General features: G+C 39.2%; 1 protein-coding gene across 7 annotated transcripts in view; it reads left to right on the top strand.

The window, feature by feature from the left end:
- Window positions 1-18768, top strand: part of ARHGAP24 (Rho GTPase activating protein 24) — a 545723-nt gene that overhangs the window by 481357 nt on the left and 45598 nt on the right. For all 7 annotated transcript variants that reach the window (XM_070458184.1, XM_070458186.1, XM_070458185.1 and 4 more), the window contains one exon: window positions 12887-13094. In XM_070458184.1, coding sequence (XP_070314285.1) covers window positions 12887-13094 — 208 coding nt within the window. The remainder of the gene's footprint in view (window positions 1-12886; window positions 13095-18768) is intronic.

Here is an 18768-nt window from a genome sequence, read left to right as displayed (position 1 = left end):
CCCAGGTCACTGCTCAGCCAGTTAGGCAGTGAGGCTTTGGGGGAAAAAGTGCCAGGCTGTGGCTGTGAGACGTTTTCTGTGTGCACTAGCCAGTCCCTTCAGCAGCAGCGTCCAGCAGAGAGTGTTAGATCTTTATTCAAGGTCCTGCCCTGAAAAGGATGAACTTTTCTTTCAATCCCAGGTTCCCAGGCCACACTACCTTAAGATAAGAGTCATTTTGTTCTTTATGTCATCCCCTGGGTGCTCTGGGAGTTCTAGAAGTGGATGGGGGTTTCGGAGTTCCTCTCTCAAGCCTCTTAGAAAGTATCCCCTGAAATCCTTTCAGGAATCATGGGAAAGCATCCAGAAGTGAAAAGTGGTGACATGTCTGCTTTCCTGATCCATATTTAAAACATATTCTCTCTGTTGTCCTGGCTAGGGTGACAGAATGAAAAGGCTTTCAGAATGCAGAGGGGAGTTGAGCTGAAGTTTCCAGAGGTGTGGGGGGATTCAGCGTCTATACTGTGCCAGTGGGACTCGCTGCTCAGCCATCCTCTCTCTTTCAGACCTCTTCGGTCCTTTACTGTTCTTTCCATCTCTGTTTCTCTCTTTGGGTATGAATAAGGGTCTCCCAAGGGGGTACAGTGGTAAAGAATCTGCCTGCCATTGCCGGAGACATGGGTTCCATTTCTGGCTCAGGAAGATCCCCTGGAGGAGGAAACGGCAACCCACTCCAGTCTTCTTGCCTGGAAAATCCTCATGGACAGAGGAGCCTGGTGGGGTACAGTCCATGGGGTCACATAGAGTTGGACACAACTGAGCACATGTGTGCACACACACACACACACTTACACACATACACACACACATTTACACACACAAGGGTCTCAGAACATACTTTCCCAGTGGTTTTAAAAATCGAGGGAATGTAAACCATCTATCGGGCAGGAAGCTGGGGAGAGTGGTGCTTTGGATTTATGTTCTGCTGAGGTAAAAGTTAGAATGTATTACTTATTTGATACTTTATTTTTTTTTTACCTCTGTAAGACTAATATTGAATATACAGAGCATAACTGATCTTTTAATTACCTGGGGGTGCATAACATTTTGGATCCTGATGTCATTTGGATCTAGTCAGGAAGGGCTGGCTAGTTTACGATTACTGTGATCACAGGACATACTAAAGTACAATTTTAAGCCCTAACTTTATCTTGTCTTTTTCTCAGGTTGCTCTCTTCTTGGAGATAAGTCATCATTAATTCCTCAGTTGCCCCCCCACCCCCACAAACACACACACCATAGCCATTTAGTTATTGTTGTTTAGTCTCTAAATCATGTCCAGTTCTTTGCAACCCCATGGACTGTAGCCCACCAGGCTTCTCTGTCCATGAAATTCCCAGGGGAGAATACTGGAGTTGCCATTTCCATCTCTGATAACAATTTAATGGTCATGCCATATTGCTTCTGTGGGCTTCCCAGGTAGCACTAGTGGTAAAGAATCCATCTGCCAATGCAGGAGACAAAAGAGATCCCTGGATTGGGAAGATCTCCCGGAGAAGGAAATGGTAACCCACTCCAGTATTCTTACCTGGAAAATTCCACGAACAGAGGTGCCTGGAGGGCCGCAGTTCATGGGGTCACAAAGAGTTGGACACAACTTAGCAACTGAACAGCAACATATTGCTTTTTCCTTCTTTATATACTTTCAGCTTCATTTCTGTTTCCATCACCTTCATTGCTTGTGCCTTTATTGTTTCAAGCACACAACTGACTTTTTAAAAATTTATTTATTTTTCATTGCAGAATAACTGCTTTACAATGTCGTGTTGGTTTTAGCCGTACATCAACATGAATCAGCCGTATATATTTATATATATCCCCTCCTCTTGAACCTCTCTCCCACCTCCCACCCCATCCCACCCTGCTAGGATGTCACAGAGCACCAGACTGAGTTCCCTGGGTCATGGAGCAAATCCCCACTGGCTGTCTGTTTTACATATTGTGGTGTATGTTTCAATGCTTCTCTCTCAGTTCATTTCACACTCTCTGTATCACGTTGTGTCCATAAGTCTATTCTCTATGTCTGCGTCTCTACTGCTGCCTTACAAATAGGTTCATCAATACCATTTTTCTAGATACCATATATATGCATTAATATATGATATTTTTCTCTTTTCGACTTACTTCACTAGTATAACAGACTCTAGGTTCATCCATCTCACTAGAACTGACTCTAATTCTTCCTTTTTAAGGTTGAATAATATTTCATTGTATTAATATATGTGCACCACATCTTTATCCCCATTAATCTATTAATGGTCATCTAGGTTGCTTCCATGTACTGGCTATTGTAAATTGTTGTGGTTCAGTTGCTAAGTCATGCCTAACTCTGCGGCCCCATGGACTGCAGCACGCCAGGCTTCCTTGTCCTTCACCATCTCCCAGAGTTTGCTCAAACTCATGTCCCTTGAGTCAGTGATGCCATCCAACCATCTTGTCCTCTGTTATCATCTTCTCCTCTTGCCCTCAATCTTTCCCAGCGTCGGGGTCTTTTCCAATGAGTCGGCTTTTCACATCAGGTGGCCAAAGTGTTGTAACTTCAACTTCAGCCCCAGTCCTTCCAGTAAATATTCAGTATTATTTCCTTTAGGATTGACTGGTTTGGTCTTGCAGTCCAAGGAAATCTCAAGCGTCTTCTCCAGCACCACAGTTTGAAAGCATCAATTCTTCAGTTCTCAGTCTTTGTGGCCCAACTCTCACATCCATACCTGACTGACTACTGGAAATATCACAGCTTTGACTATATGGACCTTTGTTAGCAAAGTGGTATCTCTGCTTTTTAATATGCTGTCTAGGTTTGTCATAGCTTTTCTTCCAAGGAACAAGCATCTTAGAAGCACAAAACTGATTTTAACCTTAGAAGTGGCTCTTCAAGACAGCATCCATCCTCACCTCTTTTTACCCTCAATATTGTTCACACATTCCTATAACATACAGTTAATTTGCTAAGGGTCATCCAACTGACATTCCTGAAACAGTACTGTTAAGCAGTGTTCCACAGCTCAGAAGTGTTTTATGAGTTTCTGTTGCTCCCAGGAGGCTGTCCTGACTATTTTATGTAATTATCAAGGCCTTCTAAGCAATTCCAACTGTTCCCACTTCCCCAGACTGGCCCCACTTTCCTCCCCAAACCTATCTCCTACACCGCTGCTTGGCTTCTGTCCTTGCCCCTGCTCTGCAGTCTGTCCACACTTCCTTCGAGTCAGTGTTGGCTCTCACTTCTTCATCAGGCTGTCTCTGTTCACCTCTTGCATTCTTTACTCTTCTTATATCTACTGTTTTAAATTAATTGATTGAGTTACTTTTGATTGCACCAAATCTCCGTTGCTGCGTGGGCTCTTCTACAGCGGTAGGGAGTGGAGGCTGCTCTCTAGTTGTGGTGCGTGGACGTCTCGCTGCCGTGGCCTCTCTTGTTTTGGAGCACAGGATTTAGGGCTCAGGCTTCAGTAGTTGCGGCACGTGGGCTTAGTAGTAGCGGCTTCTGGGCTCTAGAGCACTCAGTAGCATGTGGAATCTTCCCGGACCAGGGATTGAACTCATATCTCCAGCATTGGTAGATGGATTCTTATCTACTGTACCACCAGGGAAGTCCTCCCTTATATTTCTTGCATGCTGCCATCAGGCCACTTTATCTTCATAGCTATCTTCAAGTGCTCTTAAACACATTTGTGATAAGATATATATGTGTGTGTGTGTGTGTGTGTGTGTATGTATACCTCTATGTGTTTACATATATATATTATATATATATATTTGTTTATTTCTTCTTAAAGTTAGAAACAGCAATACGTCTTTTCAATCCACGATTTAAGATTTATTGCAAACTGGTTACCTACAGTATTATAACCTACTAGTTCGTAGGCAATAACAGAATAGAATATCTTTATAGTAATAATGAATACAACCAAAATTTTTTTAAGTTAGTTGTATATTTTCGATATTATAATCACATTTATGGAAATTGATTTGTCCAACAGAATGCTATTTAAATCCATATAATTTTAAATGGTGCTGTAAGTATTAATATCTCATCAATTCACACATCACAGTTTTACAGAATCACCTACCAAATGATTCTGGGGGTAAGAAAGCAAACAAAACAGGTTTCCTGGAATCTATGAGCTCATACCCTCCTTGAGGATAAAGAAGCATAAAGAAAACTAATTATTTAATCTGTAAAAAGCACTACAGCAAATTATGTATGAATTCTGAGGAGCTTATGAATAAGAAGACTCACTATGGGTTCTTCTGGAAAGACAGTAATTCATATGAACTATGTGAAATCAGATTTGATCTTTGGAAGTTATGGAAAGGCATTTTCTACTACATGATCCTAAGAGAGTGGGCAGTGTTCCTGTGAAAAAAATTTATGTCTGAATTGAATTAATATAATCCAGTAAGAAAGGAAGACTTTTAGAATCATATAGGCCTGTGTTTATATCCCAGATCTACTGCTTTCTGTATGTATGACTTTAGGTCACCTTGCATCTCTGAGTCTGTTTATAGAAGGAAGATGCCCTTGAAAAATGTCTGTGAGTGTCAAATAAAAAAATGCATGTAAATTCTGTGGCTTGGTACCTGGATGTAAATGATGAGTTTAATTACTCTGCTAATTATTCTGCTGGTCTAAGACCAATGCTACCCAGTCACTATTTTCACGTTATTACACTCCCTTAATTATTTCAAGACTTAATTTTTCTCCCTTATTCCCCATTCTGGCAAGGAGAGTCAAGCTTTCACCAAATTCCTTGGTTGTTATATAGATTCTGAGCTTCTTGAATTCAAAGGTTTCTGTTCATGTAAGGTTTGTTGGCTACTTAGAAACTGCTGGTGAGAGACCAAAGTAAGCCTTGGCTGACTTTGCTTCTTAGTTCTGTACTATGTCTTTTATTTTGATTTGTCTGTTTACCATGGACATATGTTCAGTTTTAATTGAAAATTATTACAATCCTCGTCATACCAAGACTTATTCTGCTAGCAGGGTTGCAGTAAGCAGAAATATAAGTAAAAGAAAATTCTCTATATGACTTGGTGGTAATCTATGGGATGGGAGTGTCACAGAACTCTGAAAAATTTTTGATAGTAGAAAATTTATGTAATGACCAAGAACTTGGCTAATTTGTACCTTTTTCATCAACAAAGACTTTTTTGTTTTCAATTTTTTATAGTAATCAGTACCACAACTTGTGAAGTCTTGATAAGTTTCATTTTACCTGGGAGTTATTAATTTATTTCCTTTAATTGAGGGGGTGAAGTATTTTGTTTTAATGCCTACATTAATTCCACAGATGTTTATGGAACACTCAATCCTTACCCACTTTGGTACTGAATTCCAGAGAACAAGAGAGTGTGCCTAAGTCCATTCAAGCTGCTATAACAAAATGCCACAGCCTAGGTGGCTTCTAAACAACAGAAATTTATTTCTCATGGTTCTGAAAGTTGAAAGACTGTGATAAAGCCAGCATGATTGGGTTCCAATGAGTGCCCTCTTCTGGATTGCAGACTGTTCACTTGTTACATTCTCAAGGAGTAGAAAGAAAAAGAACGAGAGAACTCTCTGGGGTCCTTTTTATAAAGGTATTTGGGTTGGCCAAGAAGTTCATTCAAGTCTTTCATAATATCGTATGGCAAAACTCAAACTAACTTTTTGGCCAACCCAATGTTTTTTGGCCAACTCACTCATGAGAACTTTGCACTCATGACCTAGGGTGAAAGGGTTAGTCACTCAGTCATGTCTGACTCTTTGTGACCCTGTGGACTGTAGCTCACCAGGCTCCTCTGTCCATGGTATTCTCCAGGCAGGGATACTGGAGTGGGTTGTCATGCCCTTCTCCAGGGGATCTTCCCAACCCAGGGATTGAACATGGGTCTCCTGCATTGCAGGCAGATTCTTTACCATCTGAGCCACCAGGGGGAAGGGATACTCATAACCTAATCACCTCTCAAAGGCCCTGCCTCCAACAATCATTCCCATAGGAATTAGATTTTCAACATAGAAAATTGGAAGGGACACAAACATTCATACCAGGACACGATGATAGAGCGAAGTATGAGCCTTGAAGTCCTTCACATCTGTCACAAATCCCAGCTCGGTCCTTGTGTCTGCAGGACCTAAAGAAATTTACCCAAACTTCCCTTCAGTTTGTAAAATAAATAGTAGTATAAGCTGTTATCCAGCATCATTTTTAATAATAATAAATGTATACTATTTTCTTCTTATAATAATTGTGAAAATATAATCTTTTTTTTATTTTTTGAACAATCCTGTTTTTACTGGTGGGAAACTAGTCCCATGTGGATAAGGATCTAAATAAATAATTAGAAAGTGATATGTTAAGAAATCAAAGAAGAAACATAACACATTTGTGACTGGGATGGGTATGAGGGAATGTTTATAAGGACTTAACACAGGAGATTATATGATTTGAATTTTTCAGGATAAGTTTTCCTAGGCTGACTCTTGACAGTAAGACTTATGTTCTACCAGGACACCCAAAAATATAATAAGTCATAACACACATAGGAAACAACAAATAGTTCAACATCATTACTGAGTAGGCTGTTTTTGAGGGAGCAGCAGTAATGAGGGTGACTATGGCCCAGTACCCGGCATAGAAAGGGTGCCGCCTAAACGCCTATTGATTGAATTGTGGATGGAGCGGCAGAGACTGGATTACAGAGACTATATTTCATGAAAGGGCTGCCAGGTAGCTCAGTGGTAAAGAATCCACCTGCCAGTGCAGGAGATGCAGGTTCCATCCCTGGGTCGGGAAGATCCCCTGGAGAAGGAAATGGCAACCTGCTCCAGTATTCTTGCCTGAAAAATCCCATTAACAGAGGATCCTGTTGAGCCACAGCCCATGGGTTTGTAAAGAGTCGGACACAGCTGAGCACACACATTTCATGAAAATGAGCTTGGTTAGCCAGTGGGTACCATTGGAAGAAATTAAACACAAAGACAGTGGCATGATCTGATTTAAATATTATGACAATCACTATGGCAACACTTGCCTGACTTGGGAACTTGGCTCTATAAAAGTCAGTTAAGAAGTATTGAGGATCTAATGGCAATGAGTTTGGAAGGGAACAATGTGGTCATTAAATGAGGGTTGTGAAGGAAGGTGCAATCTAGGTCTAGGGCAGATGGCCCTTCAAATGTTTGGGGGGATCACTGGTTCTGAGAACCAAAATCAGGACTATAGGAAATATGATAGGTTTTGAAGAAAAATAGTTCAAACAGTTTTAAAATTTTTGAGTTTGACAATGTTTTGAGATACCCATGTTGAGGGGTCTGATGGGCACTTGGAAATCCAGTGCAAGAGGGGCCTAGATTGAGATGCAAATCTTACACTGTGAGATTGAGTGTAATCCAATAAAGAAATTGTGTAAAGTGAGGTGAACTGAGCTGTGGACAGAATCCAGAGGACCAGCAAACTTATAAGAAGGGTGTAGTAGATTGCATAATCAAGAAGGAGACTGAAAAGAACATTCTGGAAGGCAAGAATTACATAAGATGTGAGAAGTATAAGTAAGAAGAGTGAGATTGATGGTTTTAAAGGGAGTGAACCCTAAAGCACTGCAAAAAATAAGTCTGCCCAATGATTTGGCAACTAGGTAGTTATTGGTAACTGTTCTGAAAGCTCTCAGTGAAATGACAATGTTGGAGGCCGTATTGTAACAGATCAGCAAGAAGATAGGAAGTGATGAAATGCAGCCAGTGTTACACTGAGTTCGGAATCAAGGAACAAAGTGAATAATTACAAACCATGGAGAGTCCAAAGATGTTTGGCTTTGTATTTTATTTATTTATTTATGCAATGAGTAGAATTTGAATACACTTTGCTGATCGCACTCAGTAATGCCACAGGCTGCCTCTAGCCATGGAGTATATAAAGGAAGAACCTCACAAATCCTGAAGCTATTTAGATTTTCTTTAAATTTTTTTTTCCTCTCCCTCTGTGTCTCCCTCCAGCTGAAACAGACTCCCACAGATATAGTAAAATCACCTGTGTGATTTACTTTCTCAGTCTGGTGGAAAGTCACGTCCTGAATGATGCTTTATGACACCATCAATGTACGTCCAGGGGAAAATATGCATAATGGATTGTTTTCCCCAGAAATTCCAAGGATGCTTTTGTTAGGGAAGGTGAAACCTCTCTGAGATTTTACATGGGCATAGCTGGAACTGCTTGCAAGACTCACACCACAGGGGATATTCCTGTTAATAATCTACTAATCAGTATGTTCTCTTCTTCATGCTGCTAGTTGGGGATAGCTCATGACCTTTGTGCTTTTTTTGTTGTTCATTTTAAAATTTGAAGTTTAAATGTTGAAGTTCTAAATAAAGCAGCTTCTTTTATTAGAGTATAATTGCTTTACAATGTTGTGTTAGTTTCTGGTGTACAATGAAGTGAATCAGCCATATGTATACACATATCCCCTCCCTCTTGAGCTTCCCTCCTACCCCACCCCCAGTCTCACCTCTCTAAGTCTCCACAGGGTACAGAGCTGAGCTCCGTTTACTATGCAGCAGGTTCCCACTAGCTATCTCTTTTAGACATGGTAGTGTATATATGTCAGTCCCAATCTGTCAGTTCACTGCTCCTTCCCTTTCCCCCTCTACCTGCGCCATTGCCTCCATTCTCTATTTCTGCAACTCTAGTTTCCCCCTAGGCTTCCTTGGTGGTTCAGATGGTAAAGAATCCACCTGCAACAAGGGAGACTTGAGTTCCATCCCTGGGTTGGGAAGATCCCCTGGAGGAGGGCATGGCAACCTACTCCAGTATTCTGGCCGGGAGAATCCCCATGCATAAATGAGCCTGGCAGGCTACAGTCCGTGGCTCACAAAGAGTCGTACATGAGTGACTGACTAAGCACACAATTTCTCCCTGAGTTCCACACCAAAAACAAAAAATTCTTATAGGGAAGTTGATTCACCGTCTACCTTTGTAAGTCAGAGACCTTTGGAGCATTCTATTTCCAATGCTACAGGCTGGGGGGTATGCAACTAATCATTACCTAATGCTTTGCAAGACTGGATAAACAGCAGAAAATTACTGTTTTCCCCACAGGAATTCTAAACAAGTGTATGTATTGTCTACATTCTAAAACTCTTTTACATATTCTGTTGCTAAATATGTATCAGTTCAGTTCAGTCACTCAGTCGTGTCCAACTCTTTGCAACCCCAGGAATCTCAGCACACCAGGCCTCCCTGTCCATTACCAACTCCTGGAATTTACTCAAACTCATGTCCATCGAGTCGGTGATGCCATCCAGCCATCTCATCCTCTGTCGTCCCCTTCTCCTCCTGCCCCCAATACCTCCCAGCATCAGGGTCTTTTCCAATGAGTCAACTCTTCGCATGAGGTGGCCAAAGTACTGGAGTTTCAGCTTCAGCATCAGTCCTTCAAATGAACACCCAGGACTGATCTCCTTTAGGATGGACTGGTTGGATCTCTTTGCAGTCCAAGGGACTCTCAAGAGTCTTCTCCAACGCCACAGTTCAAAAGAGTCAATTCTTTGGTGCTCAGCTTTCTTTATAGTCCAACTCTCACATCCATACATAACCACTGGAAAAACCATAGCCTTGATTAGACAGACCTTTGTTGGCAAAGTAATGTCTTTGCTTTTTAATGTGCTATCTAGGTTGGTCATAACTTTCTTTCCAAGGAGTAAGTGTCTTTTAATTTCATGGCTGCAATCACAATCTGCAGTGATTTTGGAGCCCAGAAAAATAAAGTCAACCACTGTTTCCCCATCTGTTTGCCATGAAGTGATGAGACCGGATGCCATGATCTTAGTTTTCTGAATGTTGAGCTTTAAGCCAACTTTTTCACTCTCCTCTTTCCTTTTCATCAAGAGGCTCTTTAGTTCTTCACTTTCTGTCATAAGGGTGGTGTCATCTGTATATCTGAGATTATTGTTGATCAGTCACTAAGTTGTGTCCAACTCTTTGTGACCCCATGGACTACAACACTCTGGGCGTCCCTGTTCTTCACCATCTCCCAAAGTTTGTTCAAATTCAAATCCATTGATTTGGTGATGCCATCCAACCATCTCATCCTCTGCCCTCCTCCTCCTCCTGACCTCAGGCTTTTCAAGCATCAGGGTCTTTTCCAATGAGTCAGCTCTTCCTTTGTAACTCAGTTTTTAGCCATTATGCCCACTGTGCAATATTTTGTAATGCACACACAGTCATCTGAAATTCAGCAGTCTTGATCAAATCCTGGTTTCACCTTTTACCTTGTGACGTCCAGCAAGTTACTTACTTGTGCTTTAGTCTCCTCCTCAGCAATATGGTGGTGCCTACCTCATTGGATGCTGTGAGTTTTAAGTAAGAGAAGTGCAGATAACCTGCTTGTACCCATGCCTGGCATACATAAATACAGCCTCGCTATTACCATTTTTCAGAGCACAGAAAAGATATGCTGTTTTCTTCACTTTTAGAATTTATTAATATTTTAAATTACTAGAAAATGAAAACACATGATAATTGAGTTAAATAAAGTGGAAGAGGACAGGTACCCAGAGACAAGCAAAGATTTGTAAGGCTAAGTCTAGATAAGGATTTCCATTCTGTGACTTGGTGCTGTGTAACTGCTGCTAAGTCGCTTCAGTTGTGTCCGACTCCGTGTGACCCCACAGACGGCAGCCCACCAGGCTCCCGTCCCCAGGATTCTCCAGGCACGAACACTGGAGTGGGTTGCCATTGCCTTCTCCAATGCATGAAAGTGAAAAGTGAAAGTGAAGTCGCTCAGTCGAGTCCGACTCTTCGTAACCCTGTGGACTGTAGCCCACCAGGCTCCTCCACCCATGGGATTTTCCAGGCAAGAGGACTGGAGTGGGGTGCCATTGCCTTCTCCGGCTGTGTAACTAACCTTATGTATTTAATCTCTCTCAGTTTCATAGCTACCATGTATATTTATTATGGAAATAAGGGAATACATGTCAACAACTTAGTGCATGTTAGGTACTTAATGCATGAATGAATGTTGGGGGCTCTTGGCTTTTAGTTTGTTGCTATACTTAAGAAAATTCTTATCATACAGGCAAGCCTATGTGTAACAGGGGGAAGAAAAGAAAACCAGAGTACCCTTCTAAAGCAAAACTTACTGTATCCTTTATCACTTCCCTGAGTTTCGGGGAATAAAGGAACCCTGATCAGAAAAGAATGTTTGACTGTTTTTCATTACTGCATAAAACTAAATCTTGGAAGTTTGGTTCTCATGTGTGGCGCACATTGAGGTTAAACTGGAACATCTTTAATAGATTTTCTGCTGGATTTAGGGAGATACCTTAAGTATTAATAATGTGTCAGTCCAAAAAAAAAAAAAAAGAAGTAAAAAATCAGATAGATAAGATTTATTCCCTAATGTTAACATTATTTTTTTTTAATTTAATTTAGAAGTGCCTCTGAAAGGCTATCTCCTTAATTTTGGCAGGATAGAATCCAAACATTCCAGGCATGAAAGCATGAAAGAGCTCCATAGAGAGAGAGTCAGTATTCTTCATTCATGGTCAGTTTTCAAGCTTTGTTATTAAAACACTAAGAGTTTCAAATCATTATCACCACTTCATAAAGTATTGGACACTGCTGCAAGTAACAGAAAAGCCAAGATCAGTGATTCCAATGTTTAACATACCATTATTGAGAAACTGCTTGTTGCAAAGTCTACAAACTCAGCTAATTACCAATTGTTTTATATGCACTTAAATATTAATATCGGATCATTCAAGCGTTTTTCCTCAAAGGAATATGTTAGTGCTAGACTGGATACCAGGTGGAGAATAGTTTCATTTGTTGTGTTTTTTGTTCTGCCTAGGCTAAGAATATTCTGTTTAGTAGCAAGTGTTTATTGCATGGAATGTGATGGTTTTACTTTACTGAATCCATACATAAATTATTTTACCGATAGAGAAGTAAAGCATATGTTCTTATTGTTAAATCCGGAACTTAACGGTTTTGAAATAATTCCCCAAACATTCCAGAGTCTTACATAGTTTCAACATGCACCACTAATTTTTCTTCCCCTTTTATGAAACTCATTAGGCCATTAAAACCTCTCAGTAATATTCATCCCATCTGGGAACATTGGAATCATATTTGCTTTGGCTCCTTTTCTTCCCCTTTTCTCATTGGTTGGTTATTTTTCCAAGTTCCACCTCATATTAGTATATTTTAGAGGCATTGTTTCTTAATCAGTGGGGTACCAAGGATGCAGAGTGGGAATATTCAGCCCCAAATGCACGCAGAAAAAAATGCATCATTTGTTAAGTATTTAAATATAATGAATAAAACTGGTCAAAATGATTTTGATTTTTATTACCCCCATGTGCTGCTAATTCTAGACAATATGTAATCAGATACTCATTCCTGTTAGGAAAAATCACCATGACCCTGTCTCCTCACTTGTAGAACATAGAGCTTCATAATTCAATTTTTTTTTCATTTTTTTTTCTTTCCAGTAAATTAATAGTTTAAGATTTTAAAGAGCAGACACTGTCTGAAATATTTTATATGGGTGAAAATTCTGTGTCTCTTTTCATGGTTTATCACCTTGATTATAATCATGGCATCATCACTTGACTGAAAACAGAAGGTGCCCTTTTATTTAAAAAAGAAAAAGAAAACAAAAGTGAAGAGAGGGGAATTCTCTTGTGGTCCAGTAGTTAGAACAAAGGAGTAGTAATAGTTGTTGTCGCTAAGTCGTGTCCAGCTCTTCGCCACTCTATAGACTGCAGAGAACCAGGTCTCCCTGTCCTTCGCTATCTCCCAGAGTTTGCTTAAACTTACATAGTAGGAACAGATGAATTTCTCAAATTCATTGTGATCCTTTATTTCTCCAGGCATTTTTGGACAGAAACTGGAAGATACTGTTCGCTATGAGAAGAGGTATGGGAACCGCCTGGCTCCGATGTTGGTGGAGCAGTGTGTGGACTTCATCCGACAAAGGGGGCTGAAGGAGGAGGGCCTCTTCCGACTGCCAGGCCAGGCTAACCTGGTCAAGGAACTGCAGGATGCTTTTGACTGCGGAGAAAAGCCGTCATTTGACAGGTAGATTTCAAGATTTTACTAACCATCCTTCACTGAGACACTCTAACTAAACTGAAAGGTTGCTGTGAGCTGAGATGGCATAACTTGAATTGATATTGTCACAGTTTAGAAGATGAATTATATGACCTCGAAAAGATGGATTGTGATTATTAAGTTACAGAATCAAAAATGTGGTATTAGGTGTCTTTCTCTGCTATGCTTTTCCCCCCTTAAAACATTATTATTTATTCTTTTCCTTTGGTCTCAAATCAAATATTAAACTTGGGCATTGGAAAAGTGAATTTTTAAAATAGCAGTCTTCTCTTGTTTGATGTTTCTCTGAATTCTTTCAGCTAAAGAATATTTAAAGTGTTGATCAACAGCTTGGGATATTGACAATGTAATTAAAAGCATTGTGTCTTAAATATATAGCCCCACCCTAATCTAGAAAAGATTTGCAAGCAAGCAAGGAAAAGTATATAGCTTGGTGCAATTTAGAAAATAATGAAAGTTCCAGGGAAGAATGCATAAAGCACCCGTAACTCCACTAATTGAGTTGAGCACTGACAGTATTTTGTTAATTACCTCTTCATTTTTTTAAATTCAACAGAAACAAGTTTTTTTTTCATATCAATAGTTGCAAAATGCCCTTATGCCAACATATTCTAATTTAGCATCTGATCATTGGCAAACTCTATAAGCATAATTTTTAATAATTGTTTCAATCTGCAGCTATGTCACATATAACTACTTCAGTAATGTTGAACATTTATATTGTAACTTTTCTTACTATTAGAGGTAATTGTGTAGTGTACTTTCTCTTTGAAAGTATAGAATTATCACATGGATAGACACAGGTCTATAGAACAAATAGACAAGAAGACTCTTGAATACTTAATATAAGGTAAGGGAAGCATCATTGAGAGTATGGGTTTGTGCTAATAATAATTTTTAAAAAATCATGTTAACTCATTTGATGTCCTTTTACTGGTCACATTAACAAAATCCTGAACAATAATACTACTCAGTGCTGGCAAGGTGTGTTGAGGTAGGCACCCTCATGATTAGAGTAGATCATTGTAGTCTTTCTAAAGAAATTTGGTAATATATTTCAAGACCCCTTGAGGAAAACCTAATCCTAGAAAAAAAACAAAATCTGTGCAAAAATTGAAATGCAGAGTTGTTTCTTACAATTTCTACACACCATCTATTGTTTCTAGCAGTAGTGTGATTAACATAATAAAATGTTGCTTAGTTATTAAAATGTTCAGAAAATGCTAATTATATAATGATAAATGGAAAAATAAGACAGGTAAATTAATTTTACAAAGTATCACAGTTTATAAAGATTCATAAATCCCTCTGATAGAAAATTAAATGTGGAGTTAAGGAAATGAATTCAAAACTAAGGTCAGAGAATACATTTGCAGATATACTTTTGGTGGGGGACCCTCATGTCTTAGTCTATACTTTGAAAAAAAAAGTTCAGTGGTTCCATAGTTCAGGCCTGTTTCGAGTATATAAACAATGATTTATCTAGGAGAAATGTCAAGTTTTGTGCTAAAATTAGAAAAAATTTGTCAATGAAATTCTCATAATAAAATATCACATTATGGGAAAACAATATTCTGTGCAATGAACTTCATATGACACTGATAAATTTCAATGACCTTTTTCTTTGTATTTGTGTAATGGTGTCAGTACACGCAGATGACCCTAATAGTAAGTGTGTTTTTGATAACAGATCTTTGCTAAATGTGAGAATAAGGGTCTATTTTATATGTCTTAGGGTACTTGTAAGAAGAGATGTGCCCTGTAAGTAATTATTTCCTGATAACTATAGGCTAACAATAAACTTTATATAAAATATGATCCCAATTGCAAAAAAAAATGCATTTTTTTCATAAAATGCATCAATGCATTGAGACCGAAGAAAATATAAGAAAAGATAAACATGAATTTTGTGTAATGATGAGGGACATACTCCCCTTTTTTATACTGTAAATTCAGTAAACATTACTTTTTTTTTTCATTTATTTTTATTAGTTGGAGGCTAATTACTTTACAGTACTGCAATGGTCCTTGTCACACATTGACATGAATCAGCCATGGATTTACATGTATTCCCCATCCCGGTCCCCCCTCCCACCTCCCTCTCCACCCGATCCCTCTGGGTCTTCCCAGTGCACCAGGCCCGAGCACTTGTCTCATGCATCCAACCTGGGCTGGTGATCTGTTTCACCCTAGATAATATACATGTTTCGATGCTGTTCTCTCGAAACATCCTACCCTCGCCTTCTCCCACAGAGTCCAAAATTCTGTTCTGTCCATCTGTGTCTCTTTTTCTGTTTTGCATATAGGGTTATCGTTACCATCTTTCTAAATTCCATATATACAAGTTAGTATACTGTATTGGTCTTTATCTTTCTGGCTTACTTCACTCTGTATAATGGGCTCCAGTTTCATCCATCTCATTAGAACTGATTCAAATGAATTCTTTTTAATGGCTGAGTAATATTCCATGGTGTATATGTACCATAGCTTCCTTATCCATTCATCTGCTGATGGGCATCTAGGTTGCTTCCATGTCCTGGCTATTATAAATAGTGCTGCGATGAACATTGGGGTGCACTTGTCTCTTTCAGATCTGTAAACCTTACTTTTATAATCAGAAATTTAATCAGAAAGTTCTTTCAGTTAATTTCATGCTGCACAAAAATGTCCTTATCTTTTAATTTCTGAAGTGTATCTACAGAAACTGCCTGTTCCCTAGAAAATCTGTAGAAGAGACTTACAGAGAGTATTTCAGCATAAGGCACGATACGATGATGTTACTAGCCTGCTTTGAGAAAAAGGAATGTCATTCATTTGCTCAGTCAGATTTCTACCCTGGTATATGAACTGACCCCCAAATATTGTGGCATCAGCAAGAACAACCAATCACTTGTTCGTAAATCAACAACTTAGGCAGGACTTGGTGAGGATGTGCTCATTTCTCCAACATGTGGTGTTGATTAATATAGATCAGTTAAATCTAAAGAATCTAAGAAGGCATCACTCACATGTCTGGAGCATTATCTGAGTTGACTAAGCTAGCTGGGCTTCCAAGGTGGCACCAGTGGTTAAGCAACAGACGTAAGAGACACGGGTTCGTTCCCTGGGTAGGGAAGATCCCTCGGAGGAGGTCATGGCAACCCAGAGAATCCTATGGACAGAGGAGCCGGGTGGGCTACTGTCCATGGACTCTCAAAGAGTCAGAAACGACTGGAACAACTTCGTGTACACGGGAGGTAGCTGGAGGCTGCGTGGTCCACTCTCTCTCTTTGAAGTCTCACATCCAGCAGAGCATCTCTTCATGAAACTTTAATCTCTATCAGATTGTTCGGACTCAGTGACATTATGGCTCAAGTTTCTAAGAGAACGAATATGGAAGCTTGTAAGCACCATATTGATCAACGCAAGTCACAAAACAGGGGAAGCCTAGATTTCAGGGAAGGGAAATAAACTCCAGAGCTTAATGGACAGAAGTGGCACATGTGTACAGGAAAGGAAGAATTTGTGGGATGTTATTTTAGGAGAAAATCACGATAGCTTTAAAATCTAGAAATAAAGTGGAGTAAGTTCCCCAACTTTGTTCTTTACAAGATTGTTTTGTATATTCTATGACATTTGCATATCTCTAAAAAATTTAGTGTGTGTCAGTGTTTACGAAAGAAGCCTATTAGGATTTTGATAGATATTTCATTGACTCTAGAAATCAATTAGGAGAAAAGTGACAGTGTAAAAATATGAAATCTTCTAATCCTTGAACATAGCCCATCTCCATGTGTCATTAGGACTTTTCATATTTCAGCAATGTTTTATAATTTTCACTGTAAGATCTTGCTCTGTTTTGTTACATTCATCCTTAATGCTTTGGTGAATAGCATTGTTTTTTATGTTTAATTTTCTTATTTATTCTGCTAGATTATATAAATATGATTTTTATAGAGATATTTTTCCTACAAACTTGATAAATTTATTTATAAATGCTAGAGGATTGTCTTTTTTAGATCCTTTAAGATTTTTTCTATACATGATCTTGTTGACTCTATATAATGAGAGTTTTCTTTCTTTCTTTTTGATATGCTTTGTATTCCTTTTTCTTGATTTTTTGTCCTTGCTAAGAACTATTCTACAAGAATGGTGAGTGGACATACGTTTCTTATATGTAGAGGGAAGTTTTTAGTTTTTTGCTATTACTCATGATGGTAGCTATAAGTTTTGTGTATGTTGCCCTTTATCATGTTTGAAAATATTCTTTTATTTCTGGTTTGCTAACAGTTTTACTAATGACTGACAACTGAATTTTATCAAACCCACTTTTTCCATATTTACTGTAGAAATCATATGATTCTTCTGTTTAATTATGTTAATGAGGTGGATTTCAAATATTAAGCCACCTTTGCACTCCTAGAATAAACCACTTTTGGTTGTGATGTATTACTCTTAATATTTTGCTGTATCTGGCTTGGAAACAACTTGCTGAGGATTTGTGAACCCATAGGCATCATGGTTGCTGACTCAGCAGTTTCTTTTCTCATAGTGCATTTGACTACTTCTGTTATCAAAGAAATTCTGGTCTCAAAAGTAGTGGGAAAGTTACTCAATCTCTATTTTCAGAAAAAGTATATATAGGTTGTATTATTTCCTCCACGTATCTTGAGTAAAATTTACCAATGACGTCCTTGGAGATGAGATGAAAGAGGTTGATCCTGAACAATGTGGTAGGTTACAATAAGAAATGTCATTTTTATTCTAAGTGAAATGGAAATCCATTGAAAGACACTTAAACAAATAGAAAAAATTTATTTACATATTAAAGAGAAAAAAAACACTCTGTGAGAGAAAACTAGTATTTTTTACTAATCTACCCAATAGAGCACTTCTGACACCAAATGTGTGGGTTTTCCACAACAAGCAAATTCTCCGGTTTTTGATGGTCATGCACTGACCGTCCTGAGTTAATCAGTTCTGACAATAACTACCCAGAGTTAGTTCATGCCCCACAGGTTAAGGGCTCATTTCCACAAGACTGCCTTACCACCCCCACCCACTTCAGGTGCCAATCATGAGTCCCACCAGGTTATCACCTATACTTCTGTCCAACCAGCCATAAATCTGAGAGTCCTCAAGTTCAATCATTTGCTAGAAGAGCTCACAGAATTCAGGAAAACAGTCCATTTACTAGATTACTGGTTTGTGATAAAAGGATACAATTCAGGAATACAGATGAAAGAAAGGCATAGGGCAGGGATGGCGGAGGGCCTCGGAACAGTCACACCCTCCCCACTTATACCACCTTCCTTGCACTTGGACATGTTCATTAACCTAGAAGTTTCCCAAACCCCTTCAGTGAGGAAGTTTTTATGAAGACTTCATTACGCAGGGACTTTCTAGATGGCACAGTGGTAAAGAATCCACCTACCAACGCAGGAGACTCAAGAGACATACGTCCAATCCCTGGGTTGGGAAGATCCACTAGAGAAGGAAATGGCAGCCCACTCCAGTATTCTTGCCATAGGCATGGTTGATTAATCATGGGGGCTAAGGTTCCAACCTTCTATTCACCTGATTGGTTTCTCTGGCAACCACCCTTCACCCGCTCCACCCCGCATCATCTTTAGGGACTTTCTCAAGGATGCCTTAAGTAAAT

Source organism: Odocoileus virginianus, chromosome 29 (genome assembly GCF_023699985.2).
Source record: "Odocoileus virginianus isolate 20LAN1187 ecotype Illinois chromosome 29, Ovbor_1.2, whole genome shotgun sequence".
Taxonomy (NCBI): domain Eukaryota; kingdom Metazoa; phylum Chordata; class Mammalia; order Artiodactyla; family Cervidae; genus Odocoileus; species Odocoileus virginianus.
The sequence above is the reverse complement of the archived record's forward strand: the minus strand, read 5'-3'. Positions and strand labels throughout refer to the sequence as shown.